Genomic DNA, 21,230 nt, shown 5'->3' on the forward strand with positions numbered 1-21,230 from the left:
ATTTTCCTGTAAAATTCAATCCAATATAACCTTTGTTTTATTGACACTTTCACAACTTTACAGTGTAGTTCTTACAAAATTGTATTCTAAGAACTCATTTTCTTTTTGTTATTTTATTGCTTCTTGAGCTCCCTCTACAGGACAGGTGTTCACCTGCAGCAGGTGTCATCTTGCTTTCTACTGTAGTTTACATTTATTGTAACATTCAAGAATCAACTCTAACCATGCAAAAGAAGCATTCAGAATGTGGCTAGCATAAAATGTAAGGATGATTACGTTTTTAATTATACAAAATTCTATTTTTGCATTTAATACAAAAATAGCTTAATAGAAGTGCACCATCTACCGGCGCCGACCGGTTTTCTGAGAGCAACTAAAATTACACAAACACAATTATGAGACGCTCAGTTCATGGTTCTCTTGCTGGACTCATCAGTAGCATCACTCTTCTGATACCACATCTTGTGGAAGACTTTTTCACCAGAAAACATCCACGAGATCTTTGCATCTTTTGTCAGCCCCTTCTCCTTCAGTATCTGCTCTAACTGAAGGACAGAAACAGACTTGTATAACTTAATACTCTCTGTAAGTTTATCATTATTATGTATATTCAGCTACATTAAACTTACCTTTGCCAAAATCATGTTCTTCACTGCAGGATCATTCACATTTTTACTTGATTTTACCTCCAGTCTCACTATCTGTCTCTTTTTTTCTGTAAGAGAGACAAACAGAAGAGCTCAGGCTAATAATCAGTTGCAGCATCCCTATATAGCCTCAAATAAATGCATTCCAATATATTTATATTTTTTATTTATGTATTTGAATTGCATGTAAAATGTCCATACATTTTGATTACAGGGTTTTAAACTAATAAACTTGATGCATATTGTGATGCATATTTATCAGTCATTCAGAAATTAAACAGATCAGATTTCTGCAGTAGTGCTAATAAACGGAATGGGTTTTGAACGGCACTATATCAGCTCAACTCGTTTCAATCTAAAATTTAAAAAAACAAAAATGCATCATCAATTTCATACTAACTCCACATCTATATGTAAACCACCATGTGGTCATTTAGAAAGCACTAGCATTCAATATTGTTCACTCAAGTCTGCACAGTTTAAGCTCAGTTAGCACACAATTACCCAAGTGGAAACACTAGGAGTCAAAATTTATCACACACCAATCAGAGCCTTCGATGGAGATAAAAGGGCCAGAGTCAGCTTACAGTTTTTCTCAGATCAGAAATGAAATTCTCAAAACTACTTGTTCAACCTCCACATCATCTAGTGTCTCATTCTTTTGAACAAGTTGCGATTGCTTTGGTGCATTCATGCAACTGATTATGTCTATGGTTTCCTACATTATCAGTTGCTATTGTCATGTTGCTCAAAATGTATAATATAGTTCTCTGTGGAATAGTCTTATAGTCCCTCAAAACCTCAAGTCATGAGTTGAACATATAAGTCATTAAATGCCAAATGGTTGATCTAGTTGTCATAAACTGTCAAGAATATTTTCTACACATTTCTTTTAGACTTTTTATGAGTTTGCCATTAATTGTTCAAGAGAATCTTGACTTTCACTAATGAAGAGAATATAGATCAGCCAATGACAAACCAGTTCTCTGAAAGAGCTCAAACGTGCCTCTCATGAACCTTCAATTGGAAAACACACATACATATATACATATATACAGAGGACAACAAGAGTTACAGATTCTGACAGTGGTGTTTCTTATTTTTATTTTTGCCTTTCTTTTTGCCCATATTTCTTTTCTCTTCTATTTCACAATGACATTGTAATGTGTGTGTTTTTTTGTTGTTGTTGTTGTTTTTTGTTTTTGTGTCAGACCAGTAAAAGTGTAACTGTGAATCATATCCAGTCTTTTTCAATCAATATCCCACATACAGTAGTGTGTAAATTTGTATTTGAAATGGATATATGGCATACATAAGAAGTGCAGCCTTCTGCATTTCAGTACAGTGACTGTCATCCAAACCGTTGCCATAGTTTACAGCAGGTAACACTAACAGAGTGCAGTGTTATATTGACAACATGACGAAGCAATTTGACTGTCTTGTTTGTGAACAATGACACAATGTTATAGAAGGAACAGAGGAAGTGTTCGGATCCATCTGCAAAGCTTTATTCTGAGACGTGGTCGATATACAGGCAAGTTTCTGACAATGGCAAACAGGCAAGGCAAGAGAAGTATCCTAAACAGACCTGGTCAATCGTCGGCTAACAATATCCAGAGGGCTTAGACAAAAGAGGTAATCCGTAAACAAAGCAATGGTCCGGGCTGGGGCAAACAGTATCCAGTCGGCAAGGCAAAGGGTAAATCTAAGATAAACAGGCAAGAATCAAAAACACAGGAAAACAGGCAAGACTATGACTTCGACTTAAAGTAGCTATCACAGTGACAGATGCTAAACAATACTCAGCAAAGAGGAAGAGGAAGTCCATGGTTTATGTCGGGTGTGTGATCAGTGCAATCAGCTGTGTGTCGTCAGTGCAATGGCTGATGGGAATTGTAGTGCAAGGTAATGTGAAACAGCCTGTGTAGTGTGAGAGTCAATATGATGGAAGGGTGACCTCTGGTGGCAATCAGACGGAAGGCCACGAACCGGATTCGTAACACACAAGGACTTTTCATTCTGATGGCACTGATATGTTCATTGACAAATACTTACTTCCGAGAGATGAACTAAAGATTTTGAGTAAGTTACAGGCTTTTGCAGGAAATCCATTGTGTAGTGCTGTTTGTACGAATTGTTTTGAGAAATGCACTTCTTTGCAAATATTACAGTAAGGATGAGAAATGCACCAAAGCGACTAAGAAAAAAAAAAATAAATAATAAAAAAAAAAAAAAAAAACAACTGTATTCAGGTTTGAAACAATGGATCCAGAGAGATGTGAAGGAAGAGGTCAAGGACACCACAGAGGAGGAGGAGAAGAAGGAGTAGGGAGTAGAGAAAAAAAATGAAGGAAGAGGAAGAGTAGGAGGTGGAGAAGAATGAGGAGGAGGAGGATGCAACATGGAAGAGAAATGGGAAGGGCAAGGGCAAGACGACAAACAGTCTCAGATATTTTAGTTGATGTGTGCCAGGGTTGGATCAGGCATGCAAGAGGATTTTACCCCCGCTACCTGGCCAGGGCCAGAATAGACTGTGATGTTGACGAGGTTCTTTGGCCTGTCCCAGACCCAAGATGAGATGCTGGGGCAGAAAAATTGTTTTTGTTGTTATTTGCTGTATTGTACTGTACTCTACAGTACATTCAATTAAGGAATAAAACACTTGGGACTACCACAAGCAACAATTATTACCGGTTTTTGTAGTATTGTTTTGAATTTATCTCATCAGTGTGTAAGACTGTTGTAGTGTGTTTGTTTTTGAGGGTTTTTGTGTCATGTCTGAGAGCAAAGATGGAGTTGTTTTGAGTGGAGAGCTTCATTTTGACCTGAATATAGGATGTTTGGGGAATTGAGTTAGAAGTTATGGATTTGTGTTTAGAGTTCAAGAAATGTGTTTAAGCAATCGAGAAAAACTGTAAAAAGTAGTGTCTTAAAAGGCATTCCCATGCATGGGAGGAACTTACAAAACTCCTAGTTTTGTAAGATCGATCTTTTTGATGCATGAATAAAACTTCACCAGACATTCCTTTACGAAAATTAACCATGGTTTATCTACAAATAAAACCAAAATGGTTAATATAGTTAAACCATGTTAATCACAGATTGACCATGGTTTTGGTACAATAACCATAGTTTAACCATGGTATTTTTAGTAAAACTGTGGTTATACAAATGGTAATCAATACAAATAAACATGACTGAACATTTTTACTATAATAAAACCATGGTTTATTTTTGCAAGGGTTTACGTAGCCATCCAATAATCGCAAGAAGCTTTGTGTTTCATTTCTTTCCATAAAAAGCCTCATCTTAAAAATGTTGTGGCATTTTATCAGGAAAAGCATTTTGATGCTCTTATAGGCACTCTTATAGTTCATACGTTTTCATTTCTTCCTGTTTGCTAGTTATAGCATGAAATAAACATGAATGAACATCTCAAGTCCTATAATCGCTCAGTCAGTGTCTCAACCACGAAAAGATGTCAATTAAAAAACCTTCAGACAGTACGTCTCTTAGCATTAGGAATACTTTTTTTCAGGTCCACCGTGCAAATAAATTAAACTGAAACTATAAAGTGAAATGGTTTGACATGTATTGTACTGTACCTGTTATAAGAACTCACCAGTGTAGCACATAAATGGTAATTTATCTGGACACTCCCAGTCGTTCCAATATCCATTAGTAGACGTGTACACACAGTACTGGATCCCACCAGCATTGTTTGGTTGTGAAGAATACCATGGTCTGAACAGCGATTTTCTCCCATCGGACCAGACCCAGGGAGCATAGCCATCTGTCCGATAGAGTCCAATCCAAAAATTATCTCTAAAACCACTGGGTAGAGATTTTAACAGCTCAGTGAGGTCCGTCTGGTCATTAACGGTGGCGAGATCAGTGTGATGCTTTCTGCAGTACATCTGAGCATTGGTCCAGCTCATTTCTCCAGACGCCAAGTAAAACACATAAGAGTTCACACTAGCAATCAGAGCTGCGGGGAGACACATTAACCAGTTTATGGCGTGCATAAATTTAAATGTAAAAGTTTCCAAATTCCATTGGAATTTTCTTAAGATCAACCATGCATTTAACATGTTAAATTATTGAAATATTGGTCCCACTTTATATTAGGTGGCCTTAACTACTATGTACTTACCTTTGGGTTATCAGCTGCAAAGGGTTAATGATCAGGCAGATAGGATGTCGAGAAAGTCCGGAGTTAAGTCTTCCAACCTGGTGACAGAGTGATGGTGAAAGCCAGGAATTCCAGTTTATGTTGTCTGTCCTGAAGACGGTGACAGGGAAAGTGTGGTCCACTGGAATCTTCTTTCACAGTAGAGACCTAAAACAAATCAAGAAGGCTAAGGAAATGTCTTTCCTTTTTTTTTCATTTGTCATCATTAATGCACCTCCTGCTTCTGCTAATTTGAGTGTTTATTCTTGTCATTTTACATTACTGACACACTATTTTACAATTTTGATATTAGAAAGTTGCTTTGACACAATCTGTATTGTTAAAAACGTTATATAAATAAAGGTGACTTGACTTAAATCAAAGTTACAGAAGCAATGCTGTTTAAAAAAATAAAAAATAAACTACATTCTTCAATTTAAGATCTGATGTGTAAAGACATGTTTGCTTTAGGCTTCAATGTTAAATGTATATTCTCATGATTATACCGTCTGTGATGAATGATATGCGTCATCCATCAAACTGAAGTCTATAGTGTGCAAGTTAAAATATATAAGGAATAAACAGTAAAAAAGCATTAACGTTATTATGATTGTGGAGGCAGAGGGTTTTTTTCATGAATCGATTTCTTTGAGTTCATGCCTTTACTGTCACATATACACTAAAAAAAAATAATAATAATTTAATTTTCACTCAGAAACTGCTAGTAAAATTCAAATTTAATTGGCAAGTAAACCATTGAATAAACACAATTTTTAAGTAGAAAGGCTTAAATAGTATTTTCCTGTAAAATTTACTCATCCTGTAAAAGCATTTACTAATAATGCTTGTTTTATTGACACTTTCTCAACTTTACAGTGTAGTTCTAACATAATTGTCTAAGGAGAACTCATTCCTTGCATCCAAATGTGCATACTATTCACGCAATCTGCCCTAAATTGTATTGAATATTACTAATATCACATAGAATTTAGGATGGATAGTATGCACATTGGGACGCAGGCATTTTCTTTTTGTTGGTTCTTGCGCTCCCTCTACAGGACAGGTGTTGACCTGCAAGTGTCATTTTGCTTCCCACTTTACATTTATTTTGAACAGTTTTTTCAGCTTCAAACTTACTGTAACATTCAAGAACCAAATCCAACATTCATAATGTGGCTAAAATGACAGTCAGCATAAGGTAAGTTTTTAATTATAGTTTGTATACAAAATTTTCAAATTGTATTTTTGCATTTAATACAAAAATAGCTTTATAATACAGAAGTGCACATGCAGCTCCATGTATCGATGTCTCAGTGAGCCACATTTTCTGAGAGCAACTAAAATTACAAAACAAACGCAATTATGAGACGCTCAGTTCATGGTTCTCTTGCTGGACTCATCACTAGCATCACTCTTCTGATACCACATCTTGTGGAAGACTTTTTCACCAGAAAACATCCACGAGATCTTTGCATCTTTTGTCAGCCCCTTCTCCTTCAGTATCTGCTCTAACTGAAGGACAGAAACAGACTTGTATAACTTAATACTCTCTGTAAGTTTATCATTATTATGTATATTCAGCTACATTAAACTTACCTTTGCCAAAATCATGTTCTTCACTGCAGGATCATTCACATTTTTACTTGATTTTACCTCCAGTCTCACTATGTATCTCTTTCTCTGTAAGAGATGCCAACATATGTTGAAGCGTTCAGGCTAATAATTAATAATAGCAACATACATTCAGAATGACAAACAACTGTCCAAAAAAAAAAGTATTCTGTCTGCCATTCATTATTTCTTCATTCAAAATGTTTCTTTAGCCAAATATACTGTACAGCCATCACCTGCATTTTGGAGCATCGTTATATAGCCTCAAATAAATATACTCCAATGATGTATGTATTTGAATTGAATAGAAAATATTCCAGCTGCTCTTTTCAGAGAAAAGAAAGGTTGTGTGTGTCTTTTCACTTTGTAAAGCCTGTGCTGCTCCACGCTTGTTGACATGCATATTTTACATTGAAAATAACATTCAAAGAGAGTCAGCAGAGATTTCCATGACACTCAGGTCACACAAGTCAACAGAAGAGCTCATGCATGACCCTTCAGCCACCAAACGCACATAAGATAAACACAATAGAGTAAAAAGACCTTCAGGATAAAAAATGACTGTGTTATCTGATTTTAGAAATGTTCTCATAAAAACCTGACAGTGTTTTAAAAAATGAACACAGATTAAAAACCTTATAGATGTAGCCTATTTTAAAAAAAACAACACAATTACATTCGTAACTATTTTACATTTTGGTGGATTGGTGGCTAATTGGTATATACTCTCTTCCCTACATTTTCGTACGATCTGTGAAGTTTAGGGCAGGGTGCCTTCATGCTTACTTTTTCCCCATAAAGGTGCATTTTCACAAGATTCAAATTGTACAAATTCATATGAAATCACACAGCAAAATACTTACGTTTGGCAAATGGAAGTCTCACATATATCTTTCATGTTACTTACATTGGATGTAATCATATGTTGATCTGGGTTCAGTACAAGTTAAGTTCAAATCGACAGCATTTTTGGCATCTCCACAAAAACATTTTTAACTCATCTCTACTCTTCTTGAAATACATAAATATATAAAGTCAGCCTTACAGTGTGGTGCTTAAAGTGGATATAGCTGTAATTCTTCGTTACTGCACACCTTTAAACAACATTTTTAATAAAATTTAAATCATTCATTTTGCTCAGTCTTTTCTTTTCAGATTCACTTGCTTTCTCTGAGCTAAGCAATTTGAGTATTCCTGCTCTGGTGTTACAAAAACTCATTTGCATTATGCCAGGTACTTCGACTTTGAATTACAGATGAGCTGATGACTGACTAGTCAAAGCACGCAGTGAAGCAGATGATGTAGGGATTTTTTTCAAACAAACAGGACTAAAAGTCGACCTAAATATTATCCACTGCTTCGGGATAAAAGCTGAAAATACTTGTCTAAACTCATCCGAAAAAATTCACTCGAAAAAAAAAAAGTAAGTAAACAGGATCACTTCTGAATGGAACGCACCTGTTTCCCACCAAAGTAGTGATGACCGCTTTTGAAACACTGCTTCATCAATCTTTGAAAATTTTGCGAATCATTTGTTTCGAAACACATATTGAAGGAGTGGATGCCGAGCTGCCCTTTCCTTCATATTGATATTAATTATATTATTTCTTGTTTGACTATTAATCAAGTTATGGCAAGAGTGAAATGTGTAGCCTTATGTGCGCTTATGAGATATTAAAGAATCCTGCTTTATGCTGTACTTCTACTCTGAGATGATGACTTCATAGTGTGTGTGTAACGAAGGCAAGGCGGCCTTGAAGTTCTGATAAGTGCTCTGTGTGTGTGTGTGTGTGTGTGTGTGTGTGTGTGCTGGTAGCTCTCTCTCTCTGTGTGTTAGAAGACTGTCTCTGTCAGCTGCCGCCATCCTGACCAAAAATAGGTTTCCAGAAGACACCTATCTTGTATGATCCCTGATCGCTGACGCCTGCCCGATCTGATGGAGATATGTTTGAGCGTTTACGTCCATATGTGGAGATTGTCTAAGTTTATCTAGGTTTTAGAACCTATCAGAATTTTGATGACTTATGCATTGACGCAATTAGCAACCTCTGTTAGGGTATAATTGCTGGTGTTTTTTCCAACAGCAACTCTATCGCAAGTATTGAAGCCGACTTCTGCTGATGAAACCGCAAAAATCTTCAGTAAATTTTCTTCATTTTTGATCGAATCTCTTGACTTCTGGTCTTCATTCAACACACCTGGTCCGAGTACTGTACAGTAATGGTGGAGGATGCGGGCAATCGTTTTTCGGTGACATCCCTGATCAATCAATGAAAGAAAGAAAGGTAGGAAAGAAAGATTTTATCTTTAAAACATATTCTTGGTTAGGGACTGTCTGTGGCGGAGGGAGTGTGGGAGAAGGGAGAGCGATACTCACTCAGACGTGAGTGAGGGACACCAGACTTTTGTATGAATTTGTTTTGGGTAAACTGGTGTCATAGAATGAGGTACACCTGTAACGCTAAGTTACCTTGTGTATACGGTGTACGGGTGCACACTTATAGGTCTTAGAAGCAGACTTGGAGTTGAGAGGTGTGCACCACAATTTGAAGTACTTTCCGTGAGGGGAAAAGGTACAGTCTGGGGGTGGACAAAACGCATTCTCTATTTGTGTGGCACTGAGAGCTGTAAAGGCAAATAGTGCATTTGTGGCATTGAGAGCCGTAAAAGCCAGATAGGGCATTTGTGTGAAGGTATATGAAATACCGAGAGAATGCAAGACGCTAGAAGGGGGGTTCTAGTCGTAAATCGCTCAACCAACTCTCTATTCCTTCCGTCTCAGACAGGGGCGCCCCGAGTTTAGCGATCAGGTCAGGTCAGTTGGTTAGGGAAAAGAGTAACCAAAACTAGTGTTAAAAATAGTAATAGTTGAAAAATAAATACTCATATCCATACATATAAGTTACGGCAAGGATTGATTGATCTGGGATGCATCAGGAACAACCCCGAAAGAGCTAAAATGTTGTTTTCATGACCCTAATTGGACCGGTATATGGAAATTCTGGAATATACTTTGCAGTTTCATCACGCAGAAGTCAAGTGCTGTTGGCAAGATCGCTGCCTAAATCTCTTGCTGTTATAATCTGTTTTGGTTTTCAACTGTGCTAGAATTATGGCTGAAAAATTAGGTAACTTGCTCAGCCCTGATAGAAATAATGAAACGGAAGAGAACAAATGCTGTAAACAGCTCGGCTCTGAAGCTCTGACCTTAAAAGTATTCTCTAAATTTTTTAAAAGAATGATGAGTCTGGGCTTTGATTCTGATTGGAAAGTTAAAACAAAAACTTGATTGGCTTTAAACAAAGAAAGAACCAGAAAGATACAAATTGCTAAATGCATGTGCCTGTCTTCAAATGGCTATTTGTTAAAAATAATCCCAGAAGTAACTGATTGATAATTTAATCTGATTCTTTCCAGTGAAAAATGATGAGCTGATAATGTTGTAAACAAGTAACATAAACGGGGGGTTTCAAAGTTAACTTTGAAGAAAGCATGCTAGCATGACCCGAAGTAACATATCTGGGTCAGATAACTCCTGAAAGATTTAAAACCATTGTTGAAATTCCAAAGCCATGACCAGAATTAAGTGAATGAATAAATACATGTTGATGTACAATGTACTGACAAGGACTGCAAAAGAACTAACTTTGAAGAAACCTTTGAGTTGCAAAAAGAAAGTAAAAATAAATATGTTTATTTGGAAATGCATGTCATTTCTGACAAGTTTTAAGCTGGGATAGAGTAAAATGATAGTACAATGAAATTATGTTGAAAGTTAATGAAAATGCATTGCTACCAGTCCTGAATCCCTCAGAGTCCTGTCTCTCATTCAGTCAGCTAAATGCTGTTATCTGAGCCTGTGTCATAAGTGATAACAAGCTATTTATAGTAAAGCACAGTGTTTCAGTTGAAAATCATAGACCCTGAGATGTTAAAGGACATGTTACAAGAAATTCAGATTTTATGCATTAAGAGGGCAATTGGTAGTTAAATGTTTCAACTGTCCAATGCATTTAAGAAATAAAAGATTATAAAAAGACTTAATAACAATCTAGGGGCTATTGTTGAAGAGACACGAAGCCTCTAAAATCATATTAGACCCTGAGCTATAGAAGTAATGATTTTGAATAATTAAACAGTTGTATTGCTGCTTGTTCTATGACCAGTAACTTATCGGTCTTATTTTTAGTCTCCACCATCATACAAGGCCCGATGGCTGCAGCTATAGAAGTAACAGAAAATTACACTGAATGGATGGGTGTGAAAAATAAATCCACTGTAATCTCAGCATGATGGCTTGAAGATATCCAATTGATTGCCCAGAAGGGAGGTGTTATATGTGAGATGGTAGTGGAGTTGAGCGGATGCTTGATAGGCCCAGAGCATCGTTAAGAGGGGAACTGTAAGAAGTTACAGCAATCTGCCTCAAAAATATGAGCTCCTCCAGACCTGATCACCAACAACCGCATTCCTTCACGGCTTGTTTTTCATTGTGACAAGCGTCCACAACCTGATGCAACTATGCCAGGGGATCCCACCCCGAGGAAAAGGAGCTTATTTATAAAGAGTTAATGGCAATGGGCTTTCAAGAACCATCTGAGACCATGTGATGACAGCCGTTATTTTGAGACAAAATTTCTTATGAGGCTGAGATGATATTGAACTAATATGTCTATATCATAGTTTTTACTCATGCATGGCATAAGATGATTACAAGACATGGCTAAAAATGAAGACTGCTGGTGCTGATTCAAGAGATGGTTTGGATAACAAAGGTTAAGGGTTTTAAGCATTTAAGATAAAAATTATTTTAAGAAATGCTCCTAGCATTATGTATTTTAAACAGTCTAAAGTGAAATGGCAAACTTTACAGAAGTCGATAATTCTGATAGAATCTGATGAAAAGAGGACACAGAACGGGACGAGCTTTAACTGGATTGGTCATCCAGCTCTGTCTGCTACTGGTAATAACGACTTCTTTTAGCCTTCATAATGCTGATTTGAATCACTCTCTGGATTAATAATATGTTTAAAAGTGTTTATATGATTTGGATTTGTGAAATTTAAGATCGCCGTCCATAATGGGTTAAAAAAACCCATGCCTAAATTCAACTGAGGGTCTAAATTTAAACAAGTTAACGCTTTGCTATTTGAATGGTAAAGGTAAATATTTTAGACTTGACGGCAGAGAAACAGAGACACATTGGCTAAATCACTAACCAAATTATCCAGAGAGCACCCTCACATAAAGAAAGGCTGCTGGGAAGACAACGGAGTGAACACAGTTGATGTGATTAGGTGTGATTGACACCTGTCAAGTCAAATTAAATTAATATTATTGTGAACACTGACAGGACTTTTTGATAATTTATACTATTTCAAAACAGCTTTACAAAAACTGCCAAATATTCATTAAAAAGACATCCTCAGTTTAAAACTAAGCAATATTGTTTATTTGGTGATAGGATTGGGAAATCTGTTGGCTATTGTTCAGTTTATAACAATTTTGATTCGATAAGTATCACTGCCAAATGACATTTATGAATGAAGGGTTTTTAAGACTTTGATCAGATATCTGACCTGTAAGCATTTCTAACTGACAAGACAGTGAGAACTAAATTGACTTTACACGAGGTCTTGAGGATTTGCTTCTGAATGTGCCATTAATTTAGTCTGAGTACAGTAATATGTTATGATAATTGAGAAGATTTGCATTAAAAAAATAAATAAATAAATAATAATAAGGCACTGAGTATGATTAACAGTAATGTCATGATATAAAAATACATGCATGACAATAAGTGAACAAGTAAGTTGTATTTTTGAAGTTATACACTTCAATACTTAAAATGTCATTTCGACCAAATGTTCTTAACATTGACAAGTTTAGGTTTATGTAATTTATGTTTAAATAGCATGTGGACTGTGATGACTGCAAATGGATCCGAGGAGAAAGGAGAACTTAATGAAAGGGCTATTAAGTAATAAACTAGGAACCGTTTTAGGTTTTCGAGGAAATAATGATTTTGGTTACTTTTATTTCTATTTTTAAAGATGGCTGAATCTTGGTCTTACTTATTTTTGGTTTGTTTATTGTTAGTAAGACTTCCATTTGATTTTGAACCACAACATGGTTTCTAATGGGGGAATGAATGAGTGGAGTTACCATCCCTCTTCTTGCACTATATAATGGATTTGAAATAATAGTTTTTGTAAAACCAATGTATTTATCCTAGTATTTAGGTTATAAGCAATGTCTGTATTTGGTATTTGTGAGGTGACTGAGGGTCTGACATATGTCAGGAATGCAATAACAGTGTTTATTCATTTAGCCCGGCTTCCAGAGAAATATATATATATATATATATATATATATGTTTATTGTAATCAGTTTATTTTACAATATGACCAAATTAACCAAAAGTCATCATAGTTGTATAAGACATATAAAAAAAAAAAAAAAACAAGGCAAATTTATTTCTAAAGGGTCATGAAAATGAATTAGTTATTGTGCATATGCAGTTTTCTTTCATAATACTTTAAGGAATTGTTAAATCTGGTTAATGAATATGCAATTTTAGTTTTAAGGCTGTTGGCTAAATGTTTTGTTTTAGAAGGTCAGTGTGAAGTAGCTGTAGTAGGAAGAGAGGTATTTACAAAGGTGTGTTGATGAAAGCATATATGGATGGAGGACACTTTTCCAGTTAGAGGGACAAATAGAATGATTCACTGGAAAAGGCATAACTTTTTATGTGAAGAAAATCTAGTGCAAGTGCAGAAATAGTGGGATTAAGTAAATTGATGAATGTAAATGGGAAGTATTTTGTACGAAAGAATGTGTTTATTACTAGAAATGTCAGAGAGTACCAGAGATGTTAAGTATATGCACCTGCTTAAGTTGACCAACAGCCTGCGTTATTAGCATGTATCACGACTACACTTTCCGTAGTGACCTCATGTAGTAGACCAGACGTGGGGTATGGACCGCACATTGGTCTAAAACGGGGGACTGAAGGAGTGGATGCCGAGCTGCCCTTTCCTTCATATTGATATTAATTATATTATTTCTTGTTTGACTATTAATCAAGTTATGGCAAGAGTGAAATGTGTAGCCTTATGTGCGCTTATGAGATATTAAAGAATCCTGCTTTATGCTGTACTTCTACTCTGAGATGATGACTTCATAGTGTGTGTGTAACGAAGGCAAGGCGGCCTTGAAGTTCTGATAAGTGCTCTGTGTGTGTGTGTGTGTGTGTGTGTGTGTGTGTGTGCTGGTAGCTCTCTCTCTCTGTGTGTTAGAAGACTGTCTCTGTCAGCTGCCGCCATCCTGACCAAAAATAGGTTTCCGGAAGACACCTATCTTGTATGATCCCTGATCGCTGACGTCTGCCCGATCTGATGGAGATATGTTTGAAGCGTTTACGTCCATATGTGGAGATTGTCTAAGTTTATCTAGGTTTTAGAACCTATCAGAATTTTGATGACTTATGCATTGACGCAATTAGCAACCTCTGTTAGGGTATAATTGCTGGTGTTTTTGAATTGTACGCAGAGCGGCCTACGAACTCAATCGCGAGTATTGAAGCTGACTTCTGCCTGAAACTGTAAACTATTTCTCCAGTAAACTTTCTTCAATTGAAACGCATCTCTTGACTCCGTGACTTCATTTCGACCAACACCTGGTCAAATCCATTTGGGTTTTTAACTGTAAATTCCCCTACAATATCAAAATACCAAAGTCACATGATTCAAGTAAACAAGGCTTTGTTACGTCATAACTGTTTTGAAACGTTTCGCAATTTCAATAGTTTGCCTTAGGGGGGCGATCTGGTTAGGGCTAGAAGGGAGACAGCTGTGGCTACTGGGCATGAACACATCAATATAGCGTAATTTTTGTCACACTGTACAACAATTACTATTTTTGCATTATTGTAAGGGGTAGGTTTAGAGTTGCGGTTGGTGTAGACATTAATAAAACACAAACTAATAGGTAGAAATTACATTTCATTGTTAGTTTCCGGTCAGAGCTGTCTCCCTTCTAGCCACAGCCACGCGATCTCTGAACCCTCAATCATGCGAGTTCATTGACACTTCATATTTAATGGCATTTCATTATTTTGATTGCATATAATATATTATACTTTCAAGAAAGAATTTGCATTGGGTTTGTAAAAGCAGTTTTTGGGGTTTTTTTGGTCTGAGTTTTTGTTGCATTTACACAGTTTTGATCAGCAGGCATCACCAGCGTGTTGTGTTTCGAGCGCTTCGAAACAGTGAATTATTTTGCAAAGCAATTGGTTCAATTGATTTGAAGTTTTGAAAAGGTTTGTTTCTCCCATCACTACGCCAAAGTGTTTTCCCAGAGCTCAAACAAACAGTTCACACAGCGTGCACACGAGTGTAATATTGGCGTGGGAACACTGAACTTGGCAGAAAACAACTACAACAACAAAGCAGTATAAACAATACACACCTTAAAGGGATCATCGAATGCCCATTTTTCACAAGTTGATATGATTCTTTAGGGTCTTAATGAAAAGTCTATAACATACTTTGGATAAAATTTCTCAATGGTACTGTAAAAAACATATTTTTTTCCCCCGTCAAAATCAGCTCTGTTTTCATCAAGGCGTCCATGTTGCTTTAAATGCTAATGACTCTTCTGACTCTGCCCCTCTCTTCCGTGGGGTGATGAGCAGACTTTAAACTTCAGCCATGAAACTTGCTAACTAGCACATTATTAGGAAAGGCGATTTGCAAGGATTCGTAAAAAAAAGCCTTATACTCACTTCTTCTGTAGATGAAGCTGGATCACGAATGATTCGTGCGAACATAGACGCATTTAGGCAGATCGGGGATCGGCGCATTCCCTTCAAAACGAAAGTAACATTAATCCTCTGCGTCTTCAGCGGCTCAGATGTCGGGAGTAAATGACGACTGCTACGTTCATTATTACATCCAACAACTAATCACCTCAATTGCTTAATTGGAGACGTTCTTGTCTTCCCCGGCACCGGAGTCTACACAATAGTGGACAGCTCTCAGCTCACTCAGGGCGGGTCTAAGGTAAGTCGGCCTTGTCAATCAACTATCGTGGGAGGGGCCTGCGCAGAACTACATCATTCTGACAGGAATCTCACAACAGCCTGATTTGAGAAAGTGGATTTAAAAAAAACACTGGGTGGATTTGTATCATTATAGGATGGATGTGTACACACACTTCCAACACACATTTATGTTCAAACAACTTGTAAAGTGAATTTTGCATCCGATGACCCCTTTGAGTACAATTACAATAAGTCTAAATATAAAAACACGTATTTTGACCTTTAAAGTGTGTTTTACATTTATATATTGTTTCTCGGCTTGGATATAAAAGTACAAATAATTTAACGTTACTTTTTATTTAATGTTACTTTTCTTATTAATGGTCAGGATGGACCAATCAATGACTTGCGTTAATCTTAGAAGACATTCCCACTGGACTGGGTTCTCCATGAAAGTTTAGCATATTGTGCCAAACGTTTCTCATTCAGTATCTTCTTCATCTGAAGAACAGAAAATCGGAAAGAGACTTATGATATTACTGTTGGCATTTTCAGACAGTCTTAATTGGTTCATTCTATTCAAACTCAAATGAGTTCCTCTATGATGACGTGAGTCTCACGTTCAATAAAATCTCATTCATCACTGCAGGATCATTCAGATTCTGACTTGATTTCACCTCCACTCTCATGATTTGTCCCTTCCTGTCTGAAAGGAAACGCAACTATGAAGCATTCAGAGTCATAAAGAACCATGTAGAATCAATACTTCAGTTGTACAGGAAAGCAACTTCATAAAAATGTCTCTGTTAGATATAAAGTATTTGATCTACTGTAAACTTTATTTTTTAAGAGTTTTGACTGGCAATTCATCTCTGATGATCATGATTTGATTTGAAGCTGAAAGACCAAAGTATGGTTTGGACAAATTCAAAATGGTGTAAAATCTAACAGGTGTGCTGACCTCAACATTAGACACAAGGACCAAGTAAGGGATAATGCATGGCTAGTGTGCATTAAACGATTTTAATGATGACGTGAAGGCCAAGAACAAGGTTGCTTGCGCGAAGTGCATTAATATCATTTAATACACAGCTAGCCATGCATTATACCGCTTATACCATGGCCATTTGCCAGCATTTACAAGTTAAAGCTGTTAATGATGTTTGAAGCACAATAATTAACCGGAAAGGTAATGACTGTTATTTTCGTCAGTTACGGCTCGTTAGCGCTAGCATTCTGCCCGCTTCAAATCAGACTCAGATGAAATAGTGCTGTAAGATCACATTGATTTGAATTAATTATAGCATTCATTTCAATTAATTATCGATCGAGAGAGAGAGACGGAGAGAGATGACGACAAGTTGTGTGTGTGTTACCTTTGTCTGTGTGTCTCTACAAACAATGAAGCTGTTACTTTGAAAACATCGATTTTACACCTGAGGAATATAATGTAGTGATCTAGCATCTAGGCTATTTTATTAATAAAAGTTACGGGGAAGCGTTGACAAGTTTGTGTGTGTGTGTGTGTGTGAGTGTGTGCACAGCGCAATCTGTGATCTCCGACTCTCTCTCGCTCTCTCTCTTTCTGTGTGTGTGTGTGTGTGTGTGTGTGTGTGTGTGTGCATTTGTGTGCATCAATTAAAGCAGCGCATTAATATAGAACGGTGACTTGGAACTACCTGTGCATTAAACAGTTTTACTGCATACCTGTCAGCCAATCATAATCGAGTATTCAGAGAGTCCATGGTATAATGACAAATGACCATTCGGTTCAAAAGGTATTAGCTAAAACATACATGAGAATTTGTACTAAATCTAAGCTTTGACACAGATGTTTATATTACAAATAGAGCTTCCAATGCCACGTGTAAGGCAAAATAACAACTAAATGAAATTAAGGTGGGAAAAAGTTACCAAAAAAAACACGCAAAAGGAATGTTGTCTTCACAGTTGCGATCATACCAGTAGCCATCGTGAACACTAACACACAACTCATTTCCCGATTGTCCAGTTTTCCATCTTGTGAACGAGGATCTGCTCTGATCTGACCAGACAAAGACTCCACCGCCTGCTGTCCGATAGTGTCCAAGCCAAAACTTTCCCATTCCTGCAGTTTTCAGCAGCTCATTGTGATCCGCTTGGTCATCGGTGGTGGCGAGATCAGTGTAACGCTGTCTGCAGTAGTTCTGTGCATTCATCCAGTTCATGAACGAGGACACATAGACAAACTCTGCGTGCCACGTCACGTTCATCAGAGCTGAAGATGGAAGAAAATGCATTCATTTTACTTTCAGGTTATGGGACCATAAAACTGATTCAGCAGTTAAGACAATTACAAATGTATTCCTTTCACTACTAGGACGAGAAAATCATCTTAAATGATAATTTTTAACATTTACAAACTGAGTAAACTGTTCCTTGTGATCAGAGATGTAGGAGGAAAAACAAACACTTCAACTTGTTAAACTGCTCAGATATCGGTACAAAACATCATGCTTTCATTTGGAGTTTAATCTGGTCTCTTCACCCCTGAATAATCAGACAAACCTGCAATTTTTTCTTTATTTTTTTCTCTTCTGAACATCTCTATTGAAGTGATGGCAGTGACTTAATATTTCTGTTCTTGTGCTGTAAATGGACTTAATTCAATGAGATTTTCCAGTTATAATGTCAGAATGATAGAAAAATACAATCACAAACAGCCAATTAGTGATTTAACCAAAACCATAATTAAAAGTGACCAAAGAGTTTCGACTTACATTTAGACAACGCTGTTTAAACATCCAGCAGAACTGCTTCTATTTATGTAATGTTTCTGAAGATCAAAACATATTTAAACAAGTTAGGACTGAAATACAAAGAGCTCCTTCAGAGATGAACACATCTGAAGAAATGAAGATGATGATCATTTACCAGCAGCATTGAGACTGAAACAGACTGTTCTTCTCATTATGTTCAGTTTTTGGTCTCGATATGTAATTGATCTCTTATGCAAAATCTGTTGTCTGTCTTAGATGCAAAATGTTTTCGTATAAAGACCGACAGTGATTTACATTTTGCCTTTGTTACAATGTGATTCATTCATTCAAATGGCTTTGCAAAGCATGAAAATAGCCAATGATGAGTTGTGCCTCCATCAGTTTGTCTTACAAACAGTGACTTGCTAATTAGAACAAATGAAGCAAAACACGTCAATGAAATGCATGTCAATAAAGATACACAAGTGCATTGTACTCCAAACATCTTCATTGCCTGCCAGTTTTTATTTAAAGTTCACATTTGTGGTTCAAAGTAATAATACACATCACATTTTCTTTAGCAGCTTTATAGGACTGTTTCCATTAATCAAGTTTAGGCAACATTTCGAGCCGATATACAAAAGAAAAACTTAAAAGTGCATATGATTACGTTGATTGTGGTCACGCTCAGGTTGTCTTATATTCATGTGCCAACTTTCAGCCAAATTTCCTCTGACTCACGTGTCAGGATTGCTGCGCTCCTATTGGTTCATCATACGGGTCACTAAAGGACAAGGCGGGGCAAAAACCAGGTCAAATAGTTGTTTTCACGTTACCAAAACCTGGAATGCAAAACAAGGCTTTCCTCTGCTTTTTTTTTTTAAAGAAATTTATCTAATTATCATATAGATTCATTTCTGAGTCATTTTTGAGCCATTTGGTTCAGTTGGACTACGGACGCTACAATTGTAAACTGAAAGCGTCTGCCATGTTCAGTGGCTCCATTGCATCTTTGAGTCATGATTTTAGCCCCATGATTTTAGTCCTTGCACACGGAGTCAGAAATTTTCGTATGCGTTGACATATGTCACAAAGACTGTGAACTATGTAGTGACATATGTCAGCAATGCATTTGTGTTTAGAAACAATTCTCAGAACTGACTTTATACAGACTGTAAGCTATACGCGTTATCTATATATTATGAATTTAATATAAGCATGTTTATGACAAATCGGATAATACACTTTCCGTGCAGCAGCTCACTCTGGCTACCTTCACACTGCAGGCAAATGTGGCCCAATCTGACTTCTTTTGCTCACATGTGAATCGTGACAGTGTAGACAGCACAAACCCCACGGAATCTGATCTTTTCAATTCGATTTGTGCCACTTCCATATGTGGTACTTAATCCGATACAGGTCAGATGTTCTGCAATGCGCAAATCCACAGTGTGAGCAGTCATATTGGAATTCATGCAACTTTAATGTCATTCGTGATCAACATTCGTCACGATTCTGCACGATTTTACACGCACAAAGTTATCAAGACAGTTGTGAAAGGTAGACAGATGTGTCAGAACTCATAAGTATTACAATGACAAACACAATTTAGCTAGTTTTTGACTAGTTGACTAGTGTGAAGCAATTAGGTGGATTTTATTGTGAAAACCTGGCAACCCTGTTTGTATTGTTCTTTTGCACATGTGGGTCACTTCAAAATCATGATCTGTTAACACTGGAAATCTGATATTGGCCACATTTAAAACAAAAATGTGAACAGCTGTACAAAAAAATCAGATCTGAGCAAAAATCGGAATTGAGCATTAAGGCTTGCAGTGTGAACGTAACCTCTGTGTCCTCTGCTCTTATTAAGATGCACTCATATCAAACTACTGTATATCGATTTAAATGATTTTGCCTTATACCATACCGTTTAAACAATATATATACTGTATATATATATATATATATATATATATATATACATACAAACATGTACTATATCTTAAATCTGAAGTGTCTTTACACAATCGTGTCATGCCTCGTCTTATTCGTTTTTGTTAATAAACGTTTATGTAAGATAGTTTGTCAATGTACTGTTTTATTTTTGTTGTGCTTTTCATTAAGAATAATAAATCCATCTTTGAAGCATTCATTTTAGTCTTAGAAAGTGAAATGTGTAAAGACGTAAGTGCACCAGACAATTATCTTTTCTTGCAAAACGTGATACCAAGATTAACTAATAGGTGAGGTATGCAGCCGCTTAGGGCCCCGGAAGAATTAGAGCCCCATCTCATATTGGAAAAATATATTTGGCAAACCCTTGAGTGTAAAAGGTTTGGCGAGTGTAAAGGTTTTGTCGGGGAATTACAGTTCCTATATTCCTGACTATTTACAATGTATTTTACTTAAATAATTTTAGCAAATGGCTGCAATATAACAAAGAGTGAAAAATTTAAGGGGGTCTGAATACTTTCCGTACCCACTGTATATTAACAATATAGGACCTCTTTTATAGAAGTTTCCCAATAGCCTACATGTCATATTTTAAGATGGAAATAATCAATTTTAGCAACATTTGACATTAAACACCACATTTTCCTAAAGCAACCGTTTGCTGTGTATGAATGAGGGTTCATTAAAACATCACTAATCGCAGGTTAGTTTGAATTCTGAACCCAAGAAAAAAAACTCAGAAATGACACTTGTAGTATAGTGCATTTCTCAAATACTACAGATTATTATATATAAAAACCAGCTTGAATAAACATCCATACCACTCGAAATACAAATTCAATGACCCTTAAACAAAACACAAGGAAACTATTAATGTATAAATGCACAGTAACTATGAAGACAAAGAAAACGAGTAAATAGTGACAGACTTCATGTGCTACCAATAATGCATTTGTGCTGTAGACCACTGAAATAAGAGATATTCCTGACTATTTACAATGTATTTTGCGGCGTTGAGCAATGTAGCCAATCACAGACTTCAGTCACTGATTTCTTGAAT

General features: G+C 36.5%; 1 protein-coding gene across 1 annotated transcript; it reads right to left on the bottom strand.

The window, feature by feature from the left end:
- Positions 1–255: 255 nt before the first annotated feature.
- Positions 256–4,651, bottom strand: LOC131543908 (C-type lectin BfL-2-like). Its single transcript, XM_058781712.1, has 3 exons — positions 4,270–4,651; positions 630–715; positions 256–545 (listed from the first exon to the last, which is right to left on the bottom strand). Exons 1-3 carry the CDS (start codon positions 4,649–4,651, stop codon positions 405–407), a joined length of 609 nt encoding a protein of 202 aa, XP_058637695.1. The 3' UTR covers positions 256–404.
- Between the last annotated feature and the right edge of the window lie 16,579 nt (positions 4,652–21,230).

This window comes from Onychostoma macrolepis, chromosome 07 (assembly GCF_012432095.1).
Source record: "Onychostoma macrolepis isolate SWU-2019 chromosome 07, ASM1243209v1, whole genome shotgun sequence".
NCBI lineage: Eukaryota > Metazoa > Chordata > Actinopteri > Cypriniformes > Cyprinidae > Onychostoma > Onychostoma macrolepis.